Source organism: Condylura cristata, unplaced genomic scaffold (assembly GCF_000260355.1).
Source record: "Condylura cristata isolate star-nosed mole 26May11 unplaced genomic scaffold, ConCri1.0 scaffold00023, whole genome shotgun sequence".
NCBI classification, from domain to species: domain Eukaryota; kingdom Metazoa; phylum Chordata; class Mammalia; order Eulipotyphla; family Talpidae; genus Condylura; species Condylura cristata.
Genome location: NW_004567124.1, coordinates 25,141,680 through 25,161,394, shown reverse-complemented (window position 1 = coordinate 25,161,394; position 19,715 = coordinate 25,141,680). Strand labels below are relative to the sequence as shown.

At 52.1% G+C, this 19,715-nt stretch overlaps 1 protein-coding gene across 1 annotated transcript in view; it reads right to left on the bottom strand.

Moving 5' to 3' along the window:
* Window positions 1-8,976: 8,976 nt before the first annotated feature.
* EHD4 (EH-domain containing 4) overlaps window positions 8,977-19,715 on the bottom strand; it is a 71,368-nt gene continuing 60,629 nt past the window's right edge. The window contains exons 5-6 of the mRNA XM_004687884.2: window positions 18,573-18,737; window positions 8,977-11,609 (exon numbers count right to left, since the gene is read on the bottom strand). Coding sequence (XP_004687941.1) covers window positions 11,073-11,609; window positions 18,573-18,737 — 702 coding nt within the window. The 3' untranslated portion in view covers window positions 8,977-11,072. The remainder of the gene's footprint in view (window positions 11,610-18,572; window positions 18,738-19,715) is intronic.

The window sequence follows — 19,715 nt, the reverse complement described above, 5'->3', positions numbered from 1 at the left end:
ACCACATGGCGTGGCAGACCTCTCCTGACCCACCCGCTGCTCCCCTCAGCAGTGTACTTCGTAGATCTGCCTGTTCTGCTCCCCACTCTGTCTCTAATGAAGCCTCTCGCCACCCCTGAGCCTCTGGCCTGTACCCCAGTTCTGTATGTACAAATAAATAAATCTTTAAAAAAAAATATGCTCCTCATGCACTTGCAGCATTATTCACAATAGCCAACACGTGGAAACCACCTGTCCACTGGTGGATAAAGGAAGATGTGTGTGGTCACGGGTTGCTTAATGCAGGGGTAGACTCAGAAATGTATTATTAGGTGGTTTCATTGTTGTGCAAATGTCATAGGGTGAACTTCACAAACTGATGCAGACTCCACACCTCGGCTCCACAATGTGGCCTTTGGGACCACTGTTTTATGTATAGTTGTCACGGATGGAAACGTTTTAAATCCATACATGACTACAGCCTTCACACACACACACACACACACACACACACACACACACACACACACACACACAGGACTACCGCTCAGCCATGAAAAAGATTCTTCTATTCGTGACAACATGCCTGGACCTTGAAGGCATTAGACTAAGCTGAACAAGTCAGAGGGAGGCAAATACCACATGATTTCATCTATGGAATCTAGAAACAACACAGAAGCAAAATCATAGACAGGAAACAGGCGTTAGGGGCAGGGTAGAGGGTTGGGCAAGGTGTGTGAAGGGGAGGGGAGAGACCAACTTCCAGTGAGAAAACAAATAAGCCTCGAGGCTGTGACACACAGCACGGGGCCTATAATCAGGACTAAGGTGGGGCAAATCAGAAAGTTGCTTAAGACTATGAATTGTCTATCATGAAGATCACTTCACAATGTATACCAATGTCCACCATTATGTCTTGTGCTGGACACTAACATAATGTGTGTCGATTATAATTACATGAAAACAATTCAGATCCTCAACTGGACTATCCTGGGCCAGGGCCGAGCGATATATGCTTTAGAGTGAACACTGGGGCTGGGCTCCCTGTGCAGGTGAGAACTGGCTGCTCTGGATCTTGCCACTGGACAGAGAGGAGGTACGAATCAAGGGGGAAAACAACAGCATGTATGTCAAAGCTGTACACGACTCTCACCCTCTGGCTCCACCTTCCTTACTGGATTGCAGGGCTCCAAGGCCCATGCAGCCTTGAGCTATGAACCCCCAACTTTCCACATGACTTTTTTTCTCTTCTGAGTCTACTCAGGTGCCACTTTGTGACCTACTCCAGCTGCTTTTAAAAAATCGCACCCCTGGCTCTCCCTGGTGGCGCAGTGGGTTAAAGCACAGCACTAAGAAGCTAAAGCCACTTCCGCATGAGTTCGGTCCCCGCCTGCCCCGGAGGAGACCCACATGGCGTGGCACACCTCTCCTGACCCGCCCGCTGCTCCCCTCAGCAGTGTACTTTGGCGATCTGCCTGTTCTGCTCCCCACTCTGTCCCTGGTGAATCCTCTCACCCTCTGCATCTCTGGCCTGTACCCCAGTTCTGTATGAATAAATCTTTAAAAAAAAAAATCGCACCCCAGGGCCCTTCCTGGTGGTGCAACAGGTTAGGACACAGCACTGCAAGCTAGATGCAGCCATCTCAGTACCAATTCGATCCCTGGCCCTGGGGGTGACCCACATGGCGTGGCAGCCTCCTCCTGACCCACCCGCTGCTCCCCTCAGCTGTGTACTTCATATCAGTCGGCCTGTTCTACTCCCTGCTCTGTCTCTTGTTGAATCCTGTCACTGCCCCTGCACCTCTGGCCTGTACCCCAGTATGCATAAATAAATAAAAAAATCTTAAAAAAAAATCAAACCCTGATCAAAAACAGTGGGGGGGAGGGAAATGCACTGGACTACGGTGATGTCACAGGGTCATTTGGTGATGGGAAGCCCACGGGGATTACAACTGAGATGGAAAAAGGCACAAAATGATGTAAAAATAAACTCTTATATTATTCATTAAAAAAAAAAATCAAACCCTTAAGATTACTTTCCCAATCATGAACACTTGATCCCTCGCCCTGCTGCCTCTGAGGTATTTCCCCAGTTGCAGCTGCTACCTGGTCACTGAAGAATCTACCCATCCTACGCCCTATTTATCTGGGTCCACCTGTTTGGAGTTGGAGCAGATTGCTGGTGGGTTGTTGTGGGGTCTCTTGGTACTGGCTGGTGAGGGCTAATCTTCCTTTGTGCTTAGTGACAGTGTGCCAGTGGCTTGATGTCAGCCACGGTGGGGAGCTCCATGCCACAGCAATCAGCAATGCTACCAAAAAACAGCTTCTAGCTCCTCCCAGGGAATCATTGTGAAATTTGTACCAGCACATTGCTGGTCTGGATTCAATTCAACTGTCCCCCGACAAATGCAGGTCAGGTCTGGACTTCACTTACTGCAGTTCCAGATGGGGTGCCCAGCACAGGGCAAAGCCTCCTGAGAGGAGTGCCCCCCACACTCCACTACTTATTAACCATGCTTTTGATCACAGCTGCCTTATACATGTAATGGAGATAAGGATGGCGCCTCACAAGCTACATATCAGACATGCTGTGTATCAAGGGTTCGGAACACAAGAGCTTGTGGCACAGCCCTGGGGCACTAACCCTTCCCAGAGCCCAGAGGGGAGTGTCTGGGTCTCAGGGCCACTGTCCTTGGGACCAAGTGAGACCTGGCATTTCTGAAGCTGGCAGCTTTCCATTCTTTTGGAACTGAAGTCCCTGGTCCCTGGCTTTGGTTTCTTACCTCCTGGGCTCCCTGGGGCTGGCTGTGAGCTCCATTCCGGGCAGGCTCAGCTCCAGCTCGCCGACCTCGCCACCTCCAGGGATGGGTACCTCATGGCTTCAGCACATGAAGAGCCCCAATTCTTGGTTCTCAGTACAAGTGGTCCCTGACAAGGGCCACGAGGGCCCCTCCTTGTCCCTGGGGGTCCTTTTAGTGCCTATTTTTTTTTTTTTTTGCCTGTTTCAAGGTTCCTCCCTGCAGGGGCTTCAGCCTTAGCCTACATCCTACATCCTCATCCCTGCTCTGTGGGCCACGTGGCTGTGGGTCTTGGCCTGTCCATATTTTCCTTATTTTTGAAATGAAAAAGGTTAAATGCACACTAAGATTCTTTCACCTTAGAGCCCCATGAGGCTTTCTTTACAGTCAAGGGCATACGTGGGTCCCACTGGGGATGATGGAGGGTCCTACTCCGGCCTGCTGGGTGCCTCTAAGCTAGGGGCTCTGTGCACATAGAGGAGTGGCTTCCTGGACCGCGGTGTCCCAGCTGCTTCCCTGGAGCTGGGCCCCAAATCCTCCGCTCCAGCTTCTGGCCAGCTCAGGAAGCTGCCAGCCCAGCACCACCCCCAAAAGCCCGCTCCCCAGTACCCACCTTGGCTCGAGGAAGGCCAGAGCCCGGCTGCTGCTTTCCAGAAAGCGCACAAGCATGTGACCCTGGCTAGGGAGTGGCAGAACCTCCCCAGAGATGAGCTCCAGCAGCCGCAGTAGTGCTTGCCCTCGGCCAGCTCCTTGCACAAATCGTGGATCTTGAGGCCCACCTGGGGAAGGCACGGGCCGAGCGCGTGGTCAGCCCTGCATAGCCAGGTTCACCTGCTGGCCTGGCCCGGAGTTGCCCAGAGGGAGGAACATGAGCCTCAGCTGTGCTTTAAGGGTCTAGAGAAGTGGCCTCAGCTGGGCTTGGGGTGGGGGCTCTGAAGCCTGCGCTGGGGTCCACTGCCAGGGAGCTGGGGTGCAAGGGGCTGCAGGGGGCCTGTGGGACTACACTCACCTGGTTGTGCTGGAAGAAGCTGATCCAGTTGGCAAGGTCTTTCCCTGCATCTGTGTGTGCTGCGCCTGCAGCTTGTGAACATGGCCCATCCCCTAGGCAGAGTCCATGGCGGGGCGGCAGGCTGGGCGGGCGCCCCAGGCTCTGTCTGAGGCTGCTCCAGCCTCAGGTCCCCTCTAGCCCCAAGGGGATGCTGGGGGTTACAGGGCTTGGGCTTTCAGGCCTGCACCCTTTGGGGGACGAGGGGCCACTGAAACTTTTCCTAAGCTGGAGATGTCGGGGCAGGCCGTGGGTGAGGAGTACAGACATGGATGACTCCCCAGAACGACTAGGGGGCTCGTTCAGCCAGACCGTCCGCTCCACTCTGCTCCGTTGTGGCTTGGGCCTGGCCACGTAAGGCCTGGGCGCTCCGGCCAGTGCCCTGCGCTCCAGTGGCTCAGGATCCCTTTTGCTCGCTCCTACTCCCCCCCTCTCCAGAGTCTTCCCAGAGCTCCTGCTGCCACAGATTGGCTGCTGCCCCAGAATAGGGCAGGTGGAAGGTAAACAGGAAACTGCTCACCTTGGCAAAGTCTGGGCCGAGGAGACAGACGAGGGAGGCAGATTGCAGGGGCTGTGTGGAAAGACCAAGCTAGCAGGAGAGGCTGAGGCTGGAGCTGGGACTAGGTCAAGCCCCCTTGGAGCCAGGGAGGGGGTCTCTGCACACAGCCTGCACTGTGGCCAACTGGGAGGCCCACTGGGAGGGGGCCACTCAAGAGTGCTCCAGACCATTGCTCCAGGGTCTCCTCCTTCTGTAACAGGGTGGTCCCTAAGAAAAAGGGAAGTTCCAGGTTCCCTGCCCCACCCAGAGGGAGGGTGGAGCTGAGCAGAGAAAAAGGAGAGGAGAGAAGAGAATGAAGCAGGATGGAGGAGGAGGAGACCTGAGGAAGCCACATTGAGCAGCGAGCATGTGATGAAGAAACCGTGCTTGTTTCCTGCCCTGGACTGGTTAAGGCAGATGTGGGTGAGAAACCTGCAGGGAGGTGACTATGGCAGTGTTGATTTTGATTTTGCCCTTTTCCTCCCAGATTTGTCTGGCCATTTCTGACCCTTTTCCATGGGTCCCGGCCAGAAGGTGCTTTAGTCTTGTGGCAGCTTTCAGGTCTTGCTTTGGGCCAACCCCTTTTGGGTTGACTTTTGCCCACGAGGGGATGGGTAACTTCAGGTGTTTGATTTAGAAGTTATATTCTTTGTGTTCCATATTGTATATTCACTGTATTAAAGTCCCTTTTCATTAAAGTTTTATATGTTTTGTCTTGACGCGGCGGATGGCAGAACCCACTTAGAGCAGGCAGGTTTGGGGGCTTCAGGGGTGCCTCTCTCCCCTGTCATGTAACAGATTTGGGGTGCCCTATAACACTTTCGCACCCCAATTCTCAGCAAACCACCTCCCCTCCCACCCCCAGCAGTCTCCCAAGACGGAAGCCATGGGATGGTATCAGATTGGCATGAGTGGGGGGTGCTGTGGGAGGCTATAATCTGGATAAAATGCACAGAATGGTCAGAAGCTTCTGGATCAACTTCTTAGTCTGGGAGTGCCCTTCTTCACCTCTCCAGGGCCTTTTTGTGAGCACCTCCATGAGCAAGGAATGGAGGGAACACCCTAGGTTGTGGCCCACTCATTCTCTCATGGGGAACACCCCCACGATGGAGGGGATCTCAGACTCGGGGCTTGGTTTTCCAGGCTCTGACAGAAACACAATCAACAGGACCTTAGGGCGCAGGAACTCCTACACCCATCCACGCAGTGGGAGCAGCTACTTTTTGAAGGGGCTGGGTTAGGGTTAGGGGTTGTAATCTGGAGCAGCAAAGACTGGAAATGCAGTAGGGTGGTCCCCAGGAAAAGGGGAAGTTCCAGGTTCCCTGCCCCACCCAGAGGAAGGGTGGAGCTGAGAAGAGAAAAAAAGAAGAGAGAGAGAATCTGAGGAGGAAGGAAGCAGGAGACCTGAGGAAGCCACATGGGGCAGGGAGCATGTGAAGAAACCGTGTTTGTTTCTTGGCCTTGCACTGGTTGAAAGCGATATGGGTGAGAGACCCATGGGGAGGTTGGCTATGGCAGTGTTTATATTGATTTTGATTTTGCTCATTTTCTCCCAGATTTGTCTGGCCATTTCTGACCCTTTTCCATGGGTCCTGGCCAGAAGGTGCTTTAGCCTTGTGGCAGCTTTCAGGCCTTGCTTTGGGCCAACCCCTTTTGGGTTGACTTTTGCCCACGAGGGGATGGGTCACTTCAGGTGTTTGATTTAGAAGTTATATTCTTTGTGTTCCGTATTGTATATTCACTGTATTAAAGTCCCTTTTCATTAAAGTCTTTTATGTTTTGTCTTGATGCGGTGTTAACTCTTTGGAGCTCCTCGGTGAGAGCCCAGCACCTGAGCCCACAGAGCGGCCTGGAGGCAAGGGCTGCAGAAGGACCCCAAATCTCTCTTTCCCTCCCTGTCTGCAAGCCAGAGGCAGAGTGAATTCTAACTCAGGTTTGACAAGTGGTCTGGCTAGACTGAGTAGGTCTCTAGCCTGAGGCGTATCCCTGCAGGTTGAACCTCGTAGCCCTAATAGCGTGGAGCTGGGCTCTGGATCCAGGCTTGCAAGTGATCAGCCTACGTGAGCCTCCTCCTCCCATTTTTTTTCCCCCAGAGCACAGCTCTGCTCAGGCCTCTGAAGATGCTTGGGTAGGACCAGAGCTTCCCTGCCTGCATTTTAAGCTGTTCTCTCAGCTTAAAATGTCCCTTCTAGTCCTGTCTGCACCCACCTATCCCACCAGTCCCAGTGATATACTGCTTCTTTTAGGAAATTTTTTCTCCCCAACTCTATCAACCATCTTCTTCAAGCTTTCTACCCCACAAGCCGGCGCCTCCTAGAAGACTCTTGGCCCAGAATGTCTTGTATGATGTGTCCACAAGAGGGCAGGGGCTGGGGCCACAGGATGCTTCGCACACAGATCTCAGCAGAGGTTGTGGTATTTGAGGTGACTGAGTGAGTCTGGGGACTTTCTTCATAGCTCAAATGCCGCTAAAGCCATTGCACACAGCTGGCTCCTCTTTGGCTGTGACGGTGGTTCCCAATTTACTGACCATCCCTATTGGCTAGAATACACTTCTGGATTACTTTTATTGCCAGTAACTGAAATCTCAAGTCAAATGGGTTAAAACAGTATCGGCTCACAGACTGGAGTCTGGTCAGAGGGAACTTGAGGTGTAGTTGAACTAGCAGCTCAAATGATGCTGGGTCCCCTTTCTCGATGTCTCTTCATCACCATGTTCCTTGGGATGGCAGTTCCCAGCCTAATCTTGCTCCCCTGACCCCAGCCAACTCTGGGCATTCCTCCTCACATTGCACCGAAAGCTCCCATCTTTAAGATGTGTAGTTCAAAGTGACAGCCTCTCTCCCAAGAGCTGAGGTCAAGCCTGAGGCCTGGCTCACACAGGCTTGCACTGGGTCATGTGTCCATTCCTGAACAATTTCTGTGACAAGGGAAACTAAAACACTCTAATTTTAACTCAATCAGGACCTATCTGGGAGAGAGGGGTGGGATCTCTTTTACCCAAAGTTCATGGCCCAGAGTGAGGGGTAGGGGAAGTTGGGGAGTGGTCTGCAAAGGGAATTCCAGGTTTGGACCACCCTAAGGCAGGTGGGTGGCAGTGGGAATTGGGCTGTCTGCTTTGGGCTGAGCACACCTTGAGGTGTGGCTTGACATAGCACTGCTTCGCCTGCAGAGGCCTGGCCATGAGGCCGTCCCATTCCCAGGAAGGCCCCACCCCCATGCTCCCCAGTTACTCTCACTTGGGGCTTGAGCATCTCCTTGGGGCCTGCTCCCAGACCTGGCCTCTGTTCCCAGCAGATCCAGACTATTTCCTTTTGAAGAAGCCCCATTTGGGGAGTCTTTCACCTAGAGAGGAAGAAGGAAAGGCCAGGGGTGAGAGGGGTGGTTTGCAGAAGCAGCTCACCCTCTCTGCAATGCTCCCCTTATTTCAGAATGGATCCAGGAGACCCCGGCTTCACTCAGACAGCGGGCACTCAGCCACTGGACAACCAAAGCCAATGGGAGACAGTGATTTTTTTTCCCAGAAGTTTATTGGTCAGTAGATGGTGTCTTTTTTGACATCTCTAATAAGATTACAAAAAATAGCATTGTGTATTAACTGCATTGGCTAAGTGACATGTAACCATGATACTCTTAAATTAGGCCCAGGTTTACACAAATGAAACTTAGTGGTTATCCGTCTACCCTAAAAACCTTAATCTTCCACAATATTTCTGGACCATACCTTCCACAGAAGAAACACAGCCTCTCTTAAATGCCTCCCTTAGAGACACTCTGAGTAGAAGGCAGGAGGTTAAGGTACTGCGGGAAGGCCCAGGTAGTCATCCACCCCACCCTGCATGTGGCCACACATGCTATGACCCACCTGACCGACATCTGGTCCTCAGGACAGTGAGACTTCAGCTGCTCAAGGCCCACCGTCCTGAGAGAGGACCCACAGCCCCCTGGCCTAAGGGCTGTTGCTTCATAATCACAAAAGTTCCAGGGAACCCGGGAGACCACAATGCTAAAGTTCCAGAACCTGGGAGAAGCAAAAGCCAGAGTGGCCATGATCCCAGGGCCACCTGAGTGTATGGGTGAGCCAGGATCCAAGTAGGATGCTGGGCTGGGGCAGGGGCTGAAGGTCATTCATCCCAGTCGCCAGGGGCTGGCCACTCAGTGCCTCTTCTGTGGCGCGTTCAGGGGGACTCACTAGCAGGCTAACACCTGGAATCTGGCTTTGGGAGGGGGGTGGCTGGAGTTTTCATTATCCCCTCACCCCCAAACTCAATGGCAGGAGTTTGTGCCATAAGATGCGATGTGCTGTGCAAAAAATAGATTCATGATTCTTAAGATTTTCTTGCGTGGCATCATGGAGGCCACCAATAGTTTTGTATTTCTAGAGTTTACCTACTTCCACTGCAAGGCGCCTGGGAGGTGGTAAGCTGGGGTGGTGTCAAGGCAGGATGGTCAAGTAGAACAGATGCTGGTCGAAGGCCTTGCTGCCTGTGCAAGTTGTGGGGAGGTAAGGGTGCTTGGGACATAATCTCAAGAAGCTTTGTGTAGACTCTCACTTGGCCACCATCCCAAGTAGTTGTCAGTGTTTTTCTTTCAACCAGCTTTTTATGATGAATGACTTCAACCAGCTTTTTATGATGAATGACTTCATGAGCTTAAGAGAAGATATCATGAAAACTAGACTTGAGATATCTTTTAAACAATGCCACCAGGTCCCAGCACGGAAAGGATCCAGCGGCCAGATGTTCCCTGAGGGCACAGTGCTGTGAGGTTTCCATGGAGAACCGGAAGCCCCAGTAAGCTGCCCCTCTAGGAGAGGGGTCCTCTGTTCTCATGCAGGTAGAAGCAGGCTGTCTCTGCATGTATTCACACCGACAAGGGTGAAAAATCCGTACTTAGGTAACACATATTTGCATAAATTTATCTTTATATATGACAATTGAGCAGAGTTAAAAAGCAAGAGTTAAAAGGTCTGAAAGGCAGATCAGCAAGACCTGGCATCTCTAGAGCTTGGACAAATATATCTATATATCTAAGCTCCTCTCAGTCCTGTCTTAGACACTGGCGCACTGGCCTTCACAGGACCACCGGCTCAGGTCACGGTCCGAGAATAAATACCCCTCTTCCAGGTGTCTGACTCATTTAAAAGCGCTCATTAAGGTTAAAACCCATATTATGCATTTACTGTTCTGAAAACTAAATTTGTTAGTCTAAGCTAGGAAGTGTGAGGGCTGGCATTTGGATAAATACTTCTCTAAAATAAGAGTTTTACTTAAGTCTGCAGTTCTGACCCTTATCTCACAGGTGAGACCAGGGGAAAAAGGTGGATTTTATAAGGCTCAGGTGGGACTATTTGAATGCATTTACTTCTCGCGCCGGCAGGGCCCGCGCCATGCAGGCTTCATCAAGCCCAACATCCCTTATTGCATCAACGTGGAGAAGGCACCTGAGTCCCCAGGCTGAAACCGGCACGGCAGGAGGGTGGCAGTGAGCACTGGCCACGGCCCCCGTCGCGGGCCTCTGGGCATGGTCCACAGGGGGTTACCGGGGTGTGGGTGGGAAATCAGCAGCCAGTGTACAGAGGGGACCTTGATCTTGCCTCATGATGATTCTTTACCCACAAACCGTGCTCCCTTTTAAAGAAAAGCTTTTGATGGCAGATTGCATCCTGTTTCTGCACAAAGGCTTTTATCCTACAGAAAAAAAAACCCTGGAAGGAACAAAAATGCCTGTTTTTACAAAAATAGAGTCTTATGCTAGTACACTGGTCTCTTCTACCCGACAGCCAGTAAGCGGACCTCTCTTTCCACAGGCCTGGACGCCGAAAGCTCCGTGTAAAAACATGTCAATTCCCAATCCTGCTGGAGATGAAGGAGCCTGGGGAGCATGTGAGGACCAGAGAGCTGAAACCCCCTCTTTCCCTGACTGTAGTTTAGGTATGATAAATAGACTTTGTGACAAATGATCACACAGACCAGTGAGAAAACGAATCTTCAGATTTTAACATGATGTGAAGTAAATACTAGAAACCTTGTTCGGGGCTGATAAGGCTGTGAATTCCAAATCCCTAACCAAACACAACTTTGCCGGGAAGGCCCCCGGGGTGGGGGCGCCCTGAGAGGGCCGGTCAGTGGGAGCTGGGCAGACGCTCTGCTGGCTGGGCACCTGCCCTGCTGCGCCACGGTGGGGGACACACAGGCACGCTGTGTCCCCCACGCCTGGGGCAACACTCTTCTTTGGCAGCTGGAAGAGAACAGGGCCCGCTCTGCTCCGTCTGTCCCCACTCCAAATAGAGTAGGAGACACATAGGGTCGCCCTGGTTCGCTCCCAGTGCCCTGAGAGACAGACAGGGGGTACAGACCGGTCCACCATGCTAAGCGGACGCAGATGCCGCAGCGGAGTCCTCTTGCTCCCTGGGGCTCCACGTCTCGGTCTCATCAGGGCTCTGAGTGCTCCCTGCTCAGTTTCCCTTCTCAACACCAATCTCCTTATCATGCCCTCCCACCAAGACTTTAATAGAAACCCAGGGAAATTTAGCCGTGAAAGGACCTCGCCCAGGATACAGCATCTGCCCCCGCCCGTCTGCAGACGGGGAGCAGGTGGCACAGAGCGGCAGTGCATTGCCCAAGGCCACTCCGGAGTCTGCGGCAGAGCGGCCTCAGGCCCGGGGCCCCATGGCCACCCACAGCGCCCGTCCTGCTGCGTGGCCTGCCCCTCAGTCGGCCTTGGGCAGGGACTTCCTGTGGGAGGGGGGCACGAGGTGGGGGGGCAGGCTGTTGGGCAGCTCGTAGCCGTCGAGCTTGATCTTGATGAGGTGCTTGGCCAGCGCGAACTCCTCCTCGTCCAGCATGCCGTCGCAGTCACAGTCGGCCAGCTTCCAGATCTTGCCCAGGACGCTGTTGGGCAGCTTGGAGGTCACCATCTCCTTCTTGGCGTTGACGCCCGAGATCTTGCCGTTGATGGGAGACAGGGTGTAGAAGAGCTCGTCGTAGACGGGCTTGTCTTTGGCCACGACCCACTCCTCCTCGTCGGCGCCCTCCTTGGCGCCCTCTCCGTAGCCCTGGTTGAAGGGGCCCTCGGTGGTGCCGTCGAAGGCGCCGCCCTGCACGAGCTGCGTGGGCATGCTAATCTCCTCCTGGCTGATGAGGTTCATCAGGGACGAGATCTTGCTGGTCAGCATGTGGTCCACAGCCTCGATCAGCTTGGGCTTCAGCGAGTGGAATTTGGTGAAGTCGTAGTTCTCAAGCTGTTCCTGCGGAAGGGGGAGCACACACTTGGTCACTGCCTCTCCTCAGAGGCATCGGGAGAGGAGGCGTGGGGCGAGGAAGGAGGGAAGCCCCTGAAGCAGATGCCCCAGGCCCCGGCTGTTCCAGAGCTGTGGCTGGAGAGCCCGCATCTTAACTCGCCAGAAACAGGAGAGGTTTTTAGAACAGGAAACAAGATGCCTGGGGTGCCTGACTCCCCACAGTAGGTAGCCCTCAGGACTCAGACTGTCTTCCTTCACCTTGCCTTTAAAATAAAAAAATTTTTTTTTAATTTATGCATACAAAACTGGGGTACAGGCCAGAGGTGAGGGGCGGTGAGAGGATTCACTAGAGACAGAGTGGGGAGCAGAACAGGCTGAGTGATTAAGTACACTGCTGAGGGGAGCAGCGGGCGAGTCAGGAGAGGTCTGCCGCGCCATGGGGTCACCTCCAGGGCAGGCGGGGATCAAACTCATGCGGAAGTGGCTTTAGCTTCTTAGTGCTGTGCTTCAACCTGCTGTGCCACCAGGGAGGGCCCAATCAAAATTTTTTTTTTTTTTTTGTTTAGTGCTTAGAGACTGATCTTTGAAGGTAATTTCGTGACATGCTTCACCACAACCTGGGAAGTAAGGAAGGGCAGGTGCAATAAATAACCCCACTTTACAGCAGCGTATGTGCTAAAAGCCCACGTCTCCTGCCCCTTGTCCAGCACCCTCCATTGGAGCACAAAGCTGTGACAGGAATTTGGTAAACAATTATTTAAGGATGCTTTTCAACAGTTAAAAACTGTAGGTCAGGGTACAGAATGTTAAACCGGTAAAGGGGTGTAAAGACGGTGTGAGTATGTGCAAGCCCAGACAGAGACAGAGAGCCGAGTATGTGCAAGCCCAGACAGAGACAGAGAGCCGAGCATCCTAGTCAGGTCAGCGCAGTCTCTGCTCCACCTCCCAGGACAACCGGCCATCGGCAGGGATAACTGGCCACCAGCAGGGACAACTGGCCACAGGGAGGCAGCAGGAACACAGCTCAGAGAGGTCCCTGGGGAGGGGCTTGCCTGGCCACAGTGGGAGGTGGCTGTGGAGGTTATAGAGGCTCTCTGGATGGCTCTGTAGAAACATTTCATCCTACCCTGGTCTCCTTGGCTTCCCATCTGCCGTCCATCTGTCTGTCCACCATCTAACCATCAACCATCTATCCTTCATCTTTATCCCTCTACCCATCTATCTTGGCTTTATCCCCTGATCATTCTCCCTCCCTTTTCCCCTCCTTCCTTCATCCATCCACTCAACATTCATTAGTCACTTGCTATATGCCAGACCTTGTTATGAGGCCAGGGGACTTATACACAAAAAGTCTCTGCCTCAGTGCGCTTCTGTTGACAGAGGAAGGACACTCTAGTTGCTTAGTTCCTGTTTACTTTCAAAAGGGATTGACTTAGCTTACAGTGAAAAAATGCTAACATGAAATAGGAGAATTTCATTTGAAAGGGGAATATCAACAAATTAAAAGGGAGAGGAAGGGGAATCATCGAGTCAGGTAACTTGGTCACTCCAACAGCTTCCAGCTGCTCAGGCCTTACACGCTCTCACTGACTCAGGGAAGAACCACCTCTCTAGCACAAGGGGCAAACTTTCTCTGGTCCTGAACTCAAGTTACTTGAAACATTTTAGAAGGGGCTGTGATGAGCTAATGAAAAATGTATTCAACAGCAGCTTTGCCAAATAAATGCAGGAAATTTCATGGTTGGCAGGTCAGGTTTTCTGTTAACTCCATGTGGAATATTCAGTTTGGCCATCTCTAGAGGGTTAACAAGGGCTCATCCAGGAAGAGAGGATTCACAGGTCCCTCAGCCCTGGCTGTTCTGGACAGAAGTGACAGGTGGAAAAGCCTTTTTGCTGTCATAAGCATCATACTGCAAAAATTTGAGAAAAACTTACTTTATAAAAGCAAAAAAAAAAAAATTAAATCACTTATAATCCCATCTTCCAGCAGTAACCTATGTTAATTTTTGGGTTTGTCAACACATACACATACTTCATCAGCCCACATTTTAAAAGAAACACTGTGTCATCTTTCCATGATATTCCTTTTTTTTTTTTTAAGATTTATTTTTATTTATGCATACAGAACTGGGGTACAGGCCAGAGGTGCAGGGGCAGTGAGAGGATTCACCAGCGACAGAGTGGGGAGCAGAACAGGCCGACTGATGAAGTACACTGCTGAGGGGAGCAGCGGGCGGTCAGGAAAGGTCTGGCGCCATGTGGTTCACCTCTGCGGCAGGGATTGAACTCATGCTGAAGTGACACAAGCTATGCAATCTCTATCGACTGACATATTCTGGATAGAGACGGAAGTGCTCTGAAAAACCAGAATCTCTATGCTAACATGTTATGACCTCCCTTTTTTTGTAATATCAAAATAGTCTAAGCAACCATCAGCTTACAGACAGATTGCCTTAGCCTCATAAAGCGCTGCCTGGCTCAGGTGAGCAAGCACTGCCCCAAGACAGGAAATTCCTTCAGAAAGCAAAAAATAATATTACAACTGGCTGATTAATATAAACAATTATAACACAATCAATATTGTAAGACAAGGCAATACTAGAACATGCTAAAAAATAAAGTTCTTTTACTGCCTGGACAAGAACCCAAATCTTATCACTCTACTCTCTTACTTAAGCTTTTATTGCTCAGTCTTTAAATGAGGAATCTTATTATCTCCCTTAGAGATTCATCTACCAGAAAACTCCTCCACCCTAGTTTTCGACCTTACTTTACCCTCTTTCACAACTTCTCCTTGGCCCATGACCTCACCTTATCCTCTTCCACATTTCCAATCCAGCCTCCACCCTAGTCCTCAACTTTACTTTAACCTCTAAGATGTCTCAATGAGAATGAAGATCATTAAATAGCATTTAAGGTTTAAAGGGACTTTATTTTAGCCAATCAACACTGTAATAAATATAACAATGTTAGCCTTAAATTTTATGAATTTATGTACCTATCTTAACTTTAATAGATTGATTTTAAGAATAATGAATGTTGTATCTCAGCTAAAGGGCAATACGACCCTCAACTGTTCTTAGAAAAAAAAAAGATGATTGTAATCTCTCAGCCCAGTTCATTTGCTTATGTCATCCCACTGCTTGCTCCCAATGTATAAAATAAACTTCTGCTAAAGGTGTAACTGGGTGGTCCCTAGGAGAAGGGAAGTTCCAGGTTCCCTGTCCCACCCAGAAGGAGGGTGGAGCTGAGCAGAGAAAAAGGAGAAAGGAGAAGAGAGGAAGGAGAAGGAGGCCAGATGGAGAAAAAGATGGAGACCTAAGGAAGCCACATGGAGCAGCAAGCATGTGATGAAGAAACCAGGCTTGTTTCCTGACCCTGGACTGGTTAAGGCAGATGTGGGTGAGAGACCTGTAGGGAGGTGGCTATGGCAGCCCTGCCCTGCCCTGGGCTGGCTCTCACACAGAAGTCTATTAGGATGGATACATGCTGGGGAATTTAAAGATTCTTCAACAGGTGTAGCCATTCAAGCCACCAAGCCCAGAGACAAAGGTCAGCTCACACGCTGGTCTCCAGCTGGCCGCTCTGGGACCCAGCCCATTCACTCCCAGCCTTCACCAGAAGCTGTTTCTGACCTAGGGGTGAGTATGAGAGCATGGGGCTGGCTCTGCTGCCCCCTGCTGCCGGGACACTGCCAACTCAGCGGCTGAATCCTCACAGGACAACTGAGTCTTGGGTGGAAGTGGCCTTGCTAGTGTGCTCCTCGCCCTGCAGTGTGGCCACATGAAGATGGGAAGAGGTGCACAGCAGACACAGGCAGCTTCACATCACCGGCCTCTCCTGGAACTGGGCAAAAGCCTTTAAAATATACGGGCCACAGCTGGGTCACCCTGACTAGCGTGGTCCATGACACGAGGGAAAACAGGCTCCAAGCTGGCAGAGCACGACCCTGAGGTGAGCAAAGCTCATAACAAAGCCATCTCCAAGCTCTGTCCCTACTCATTACTGCCCCAGATGCCGCCAATGTGAGGAGCTGGGGGCCAGAGTGGGAGAGGAGGTTAAATGCTCCACAGATTCCGGGCGCTCAGGGAGGCGGCCTGACCTACACCCTGACCCCCAGAGTTTCTTGCGTGACAGCAAACTAGCTGAAGTCTCAGGACACTGAGCATGCACAACAGGTTCCTTGTCCCTGGGAGTCCCGGGGGGGTGGGGGTGGGGGCCCAGGGGAGCTGTGATCCCGGCCGGCCGGCCGGCCGGCTTCCCAAGGAAGAATCTTTGCCCTTTTCCAGGGGTTCTGGGAATGGCTGGTCTAACGGTTCTGCAGAAGTCAGGGCTGGGCCGTCCCTGGGAAACGCACTACCCCAGAGCCTGCTGATGCAAACATCCACTAAACACTAAGCTGTTCAGCAGCACTGACCCACTGGGCACCGGCCTCATCCCAGATGCCGAGATACGGTTGTCAATGGGCCCAGGGCCAAGCAAGACACCAAATAAGTAAGTTACTCTGCAGCAGAAGTTGTCATAACAAGGAGCACAGCCCCAACAAGGGACTTTGGTGCCAAAAACTTCAGTACCACACAGCGTCAAAATGGCAAAGACTGTAACTCAGAATGGATGCCCCCGAGGGGCGAGAGTTTTACCTGTTCACTGATTTATTTCAGAGGCCTAAACAGTAATCGGCCATAATAGGAAAAATTAATATTTCCTTGGATAAATGACTACATTAACACAGCTGCATGGGGCACTGGTTGGGGTCTGGGGTTCTTTTTCTCTGGCGCAGGGACTAAGGTGTCCACTGAGGTTCACCTGGTGTGGGGTCTGGCCATCTAACGAAGGCTGGAGGTCCGTCCCATATTGTGGCTATTTGTTTTCTTCTGGGGACTACCCCTTTGCTTCAGCTGTGAGAGGTCTGGCATCCTCTGACCTGGCCAGGCTAACGCTGGCCTCTGTTTAACAGAGACCATGGAGCATGGGCAGGGGACACCTCTAAGGTTCCCTCATGGGCTGAGTGGTGCCTTTAGGTCTGGGGAGCAGCATGCCAGTGGGTGGGCACTGTGGTCACCTCACCAAGCTAACGAGCCACAGCAGCCCCACTGGGCCAACACACGCTCTGTGTGTTTCCTCACAGCTCTCACGTCAGTCGAGAAACCGATCTCCCCTCAAAGGTGGCCAGAGGTGTAAGGAAACAATCATCCTATGGCTTGGTCATGTGGTGCACAGAGTAACCCTAGGGTGTGAAAGGAGGACCAGCTCAGGAAGATGGCTCTAAGAAGCCCCAGCAGCCCTCAAATTAGCCATCCTGTGACCAGAGGAAAAAACCCAATTGATCCTTTGAGTACAGGAATACCTACTTCATTTCTGGAAGGAAAAAGATGTTTCTGTATTATTTTGAAGCCTGTTAAATCATAGTTGACCAGATTGATGCTAGCAGCTGCACTGCTGGCTCCTGCTTCTTTCCAGCCTCTCGTGAACCACCCAGGCCCAGCTTTCCACTGGGTAGAGCCCAGCAGGCAGGACAGGGCCCCCCACTGGAGCAGGCACACGCTCCCTACTCTGCCCCCACTGTGGGCCCCCCAAAAGTTCTCACATACCTGTGGTAGAGACAGTTATAGGAACCCACATATCTCCAATGTGGGGAAAATCAGGTTGTCAGCGAGGGTGGCGGGTCCCTCTCACCTGGCCTGCCTTGTGCTCGGGTCATCGCCTGGGGGCTGCGTGCACCAGAGCTGGGGTTGCCACCTTCCTGGGAGGACCGAGGCCGCCAGAGCAGGTGGGTTCTTGCACTGGACAAGAAGATGGTCCACCTGACTCTATGAGAAGCCCAGTGGCGTGGCCTTGCTTGAGAGGCCACGTCAGCCATGGTATGCTCCCCCAATGCCACCGCAGGTGTGCAGGGGACATTTGTGTTGGCCAGGTAGGGCAGCTGAACACAGCACTGACTTAAGTGCCCCAGGACTGCCCAGACACTACTCCCCGAGATCCTGAAGCTAGGCAAAGACTGTCCACCATGGACCCTCAAGCAAAATCCTCAGTAAGCATGTTTGCTATGTCCATGGGGACCCATGGCATCTGACTGCAGCCTCCACCTGTCCCCCACAAGCCCTAAGGCAGAAGCACCCCCCGAACTCATAATCCCACAGTGCCAGGCAGGCCGCTGAGGTGAGACCTCCAGGTCACTCACAGCTCTAATTCCCTTAAGGTTGTGATTGCAAAAAATAGATGTTGCCTCAACAACAAAACAACCTTGAACATAGCTTTACGGGGCAGCTTAGGCGTCAGCCTCAGTGGGTTTTTTTTTGTATGTCAACTGTGTTGTTTTTATTTTATCCCTTCCTTCCCCCATTTTCACAGAGAAATAAAGGTCTAGACGCAGCACTGCAAGCGGGCAGAAGCCGCTTCAGTGTGAGTTCGATCCCCACCACAGAGGTGACCCAGATGGCGCAGCAGACCTCTCCTGACGGCCCGCTGCTCCCCTCAGCAGTGTGCTTTATCAGTCTGCCTGTTCTGCTCCTTATTCAGTCTCTGGTGAATCCTCTTACCACCCCTGCACCGCTGGCTTGTACCCCAGTTCTGTATGCATCAATAAATAAATCTTTAAAAAACAAACAAAAAAAGGGAGAAGTAAAGTTCTAGAAATAAGGGAAAAAAAGAGGACAGCTTATCCGATTTTTCATGGGAGCTAATTTTACTTCAGGAAACGTGTCCCCTCTTGTTTAAACGTTTTAGTAGGAAGCTATTTTCTGCTTTACTCACAGGCGCCTATCAGAGATCCCACCAAGAGGATGAACACATTGCAACGTCCCCCATCCAAGCCATGAAACCCTCCTGTGTACTCAGCAATCGGGCAGACAAGGGGCGGTGCGCCTCTCTGCCCCCCACGACACAGGGGCGGTGCGCCTCTCTGCCCCCCACAACACAGGGGTGGTGTGCCTCTCTGCCCCCCACAACACAGCAGTGGGCGCCCAGTACCTGCATTGCCTTGACCTCAGGGAAGTCCCCTGCAGAGATCTGGTATTCTCGCTGCAGCTGAATGTAGATTTCTGGCAACCTGCTGATAAGCTCTCGCTTCTTGTTCTCCTTTCCAAACATACTCGGCATCTCCTTCTTCAGGTGGCTGATGATGTAGGCATGTACCTGAAAGGGGAGATGGCATTTAGAACACACCCGAGGACACACAAGATGGCACCTTATACGCATCCTAACACGTCACAGGCATGCACGCAGCCTCACAGCCCTCAGGACAGGAGAGGATGGGAGACATTACAAGCAGGATTCTAGGTATGGACAGTGTGCAGCACATGAGGGACCCCCGGATGAGGCTGTTTGGGGGTGACTGCAATGTGGGCCCCAAGCTCCCAGAGAGCTGCTTGGATGGAAGGTTTGAGAGCTGGAGTAGAGATGGTGAAGAGGATGAAGAGACCTTTGGGAAGAGGGAGAAGAGCCCCACCATCCAGGGCCAGAGGAGCCAGAAAAAGACGCTGCAAGGTAAAATGTGACAGAGAAGGGCTGTGGGAAGACAGAGCCAGGGAAGCGGTGACAACTGCATTGGGCTTTGAAGAGCAGGTAGGTTGTGTGGGAGAGGGCAGAGATGGTGGTGCAGAAAGGACACGGACAGAGAAAAGGGGTGACAAGCTATGGGGTGTGCTGGGGGCAGGGTCATAAATGTGGCTGTATCCAGGCTTGGAAGGTGGAGATGCATTCCAGGGGGGCTGCGTTCGGAGGGCCCAGGAGCCAGTGGCGGATTTAGAGTCTTTGCTAACTTGATAATATCGGGGAACAGGGGCAACAATGATACCACGAGATCCCTGCTTTTCAGGTGGGCTGGTGATGCTTGGCTGGGGACAAGGTGTGCAGGAACACTGGGGACCCTGTCTGCTGAGCTGTGCCTCTGAGTGGCTGTCCTGTGTCTGTGCGGGGAACAAGCAGCATGAGGGGGACCCGTCAGGGGAAGATCTTAGTTCTGGTGATTCATAGAGGACCAGAGCAAATGTTTCACCAAGGCCCGTGCTTGGGAACCTCACGGACAAACTGGAGACCTGTGTAGAGGATTGATATGCATGGAAATCTGGGCCCAGGAACAGTGAGCTGAGAACTGTCAGATGCCTGCCGCCA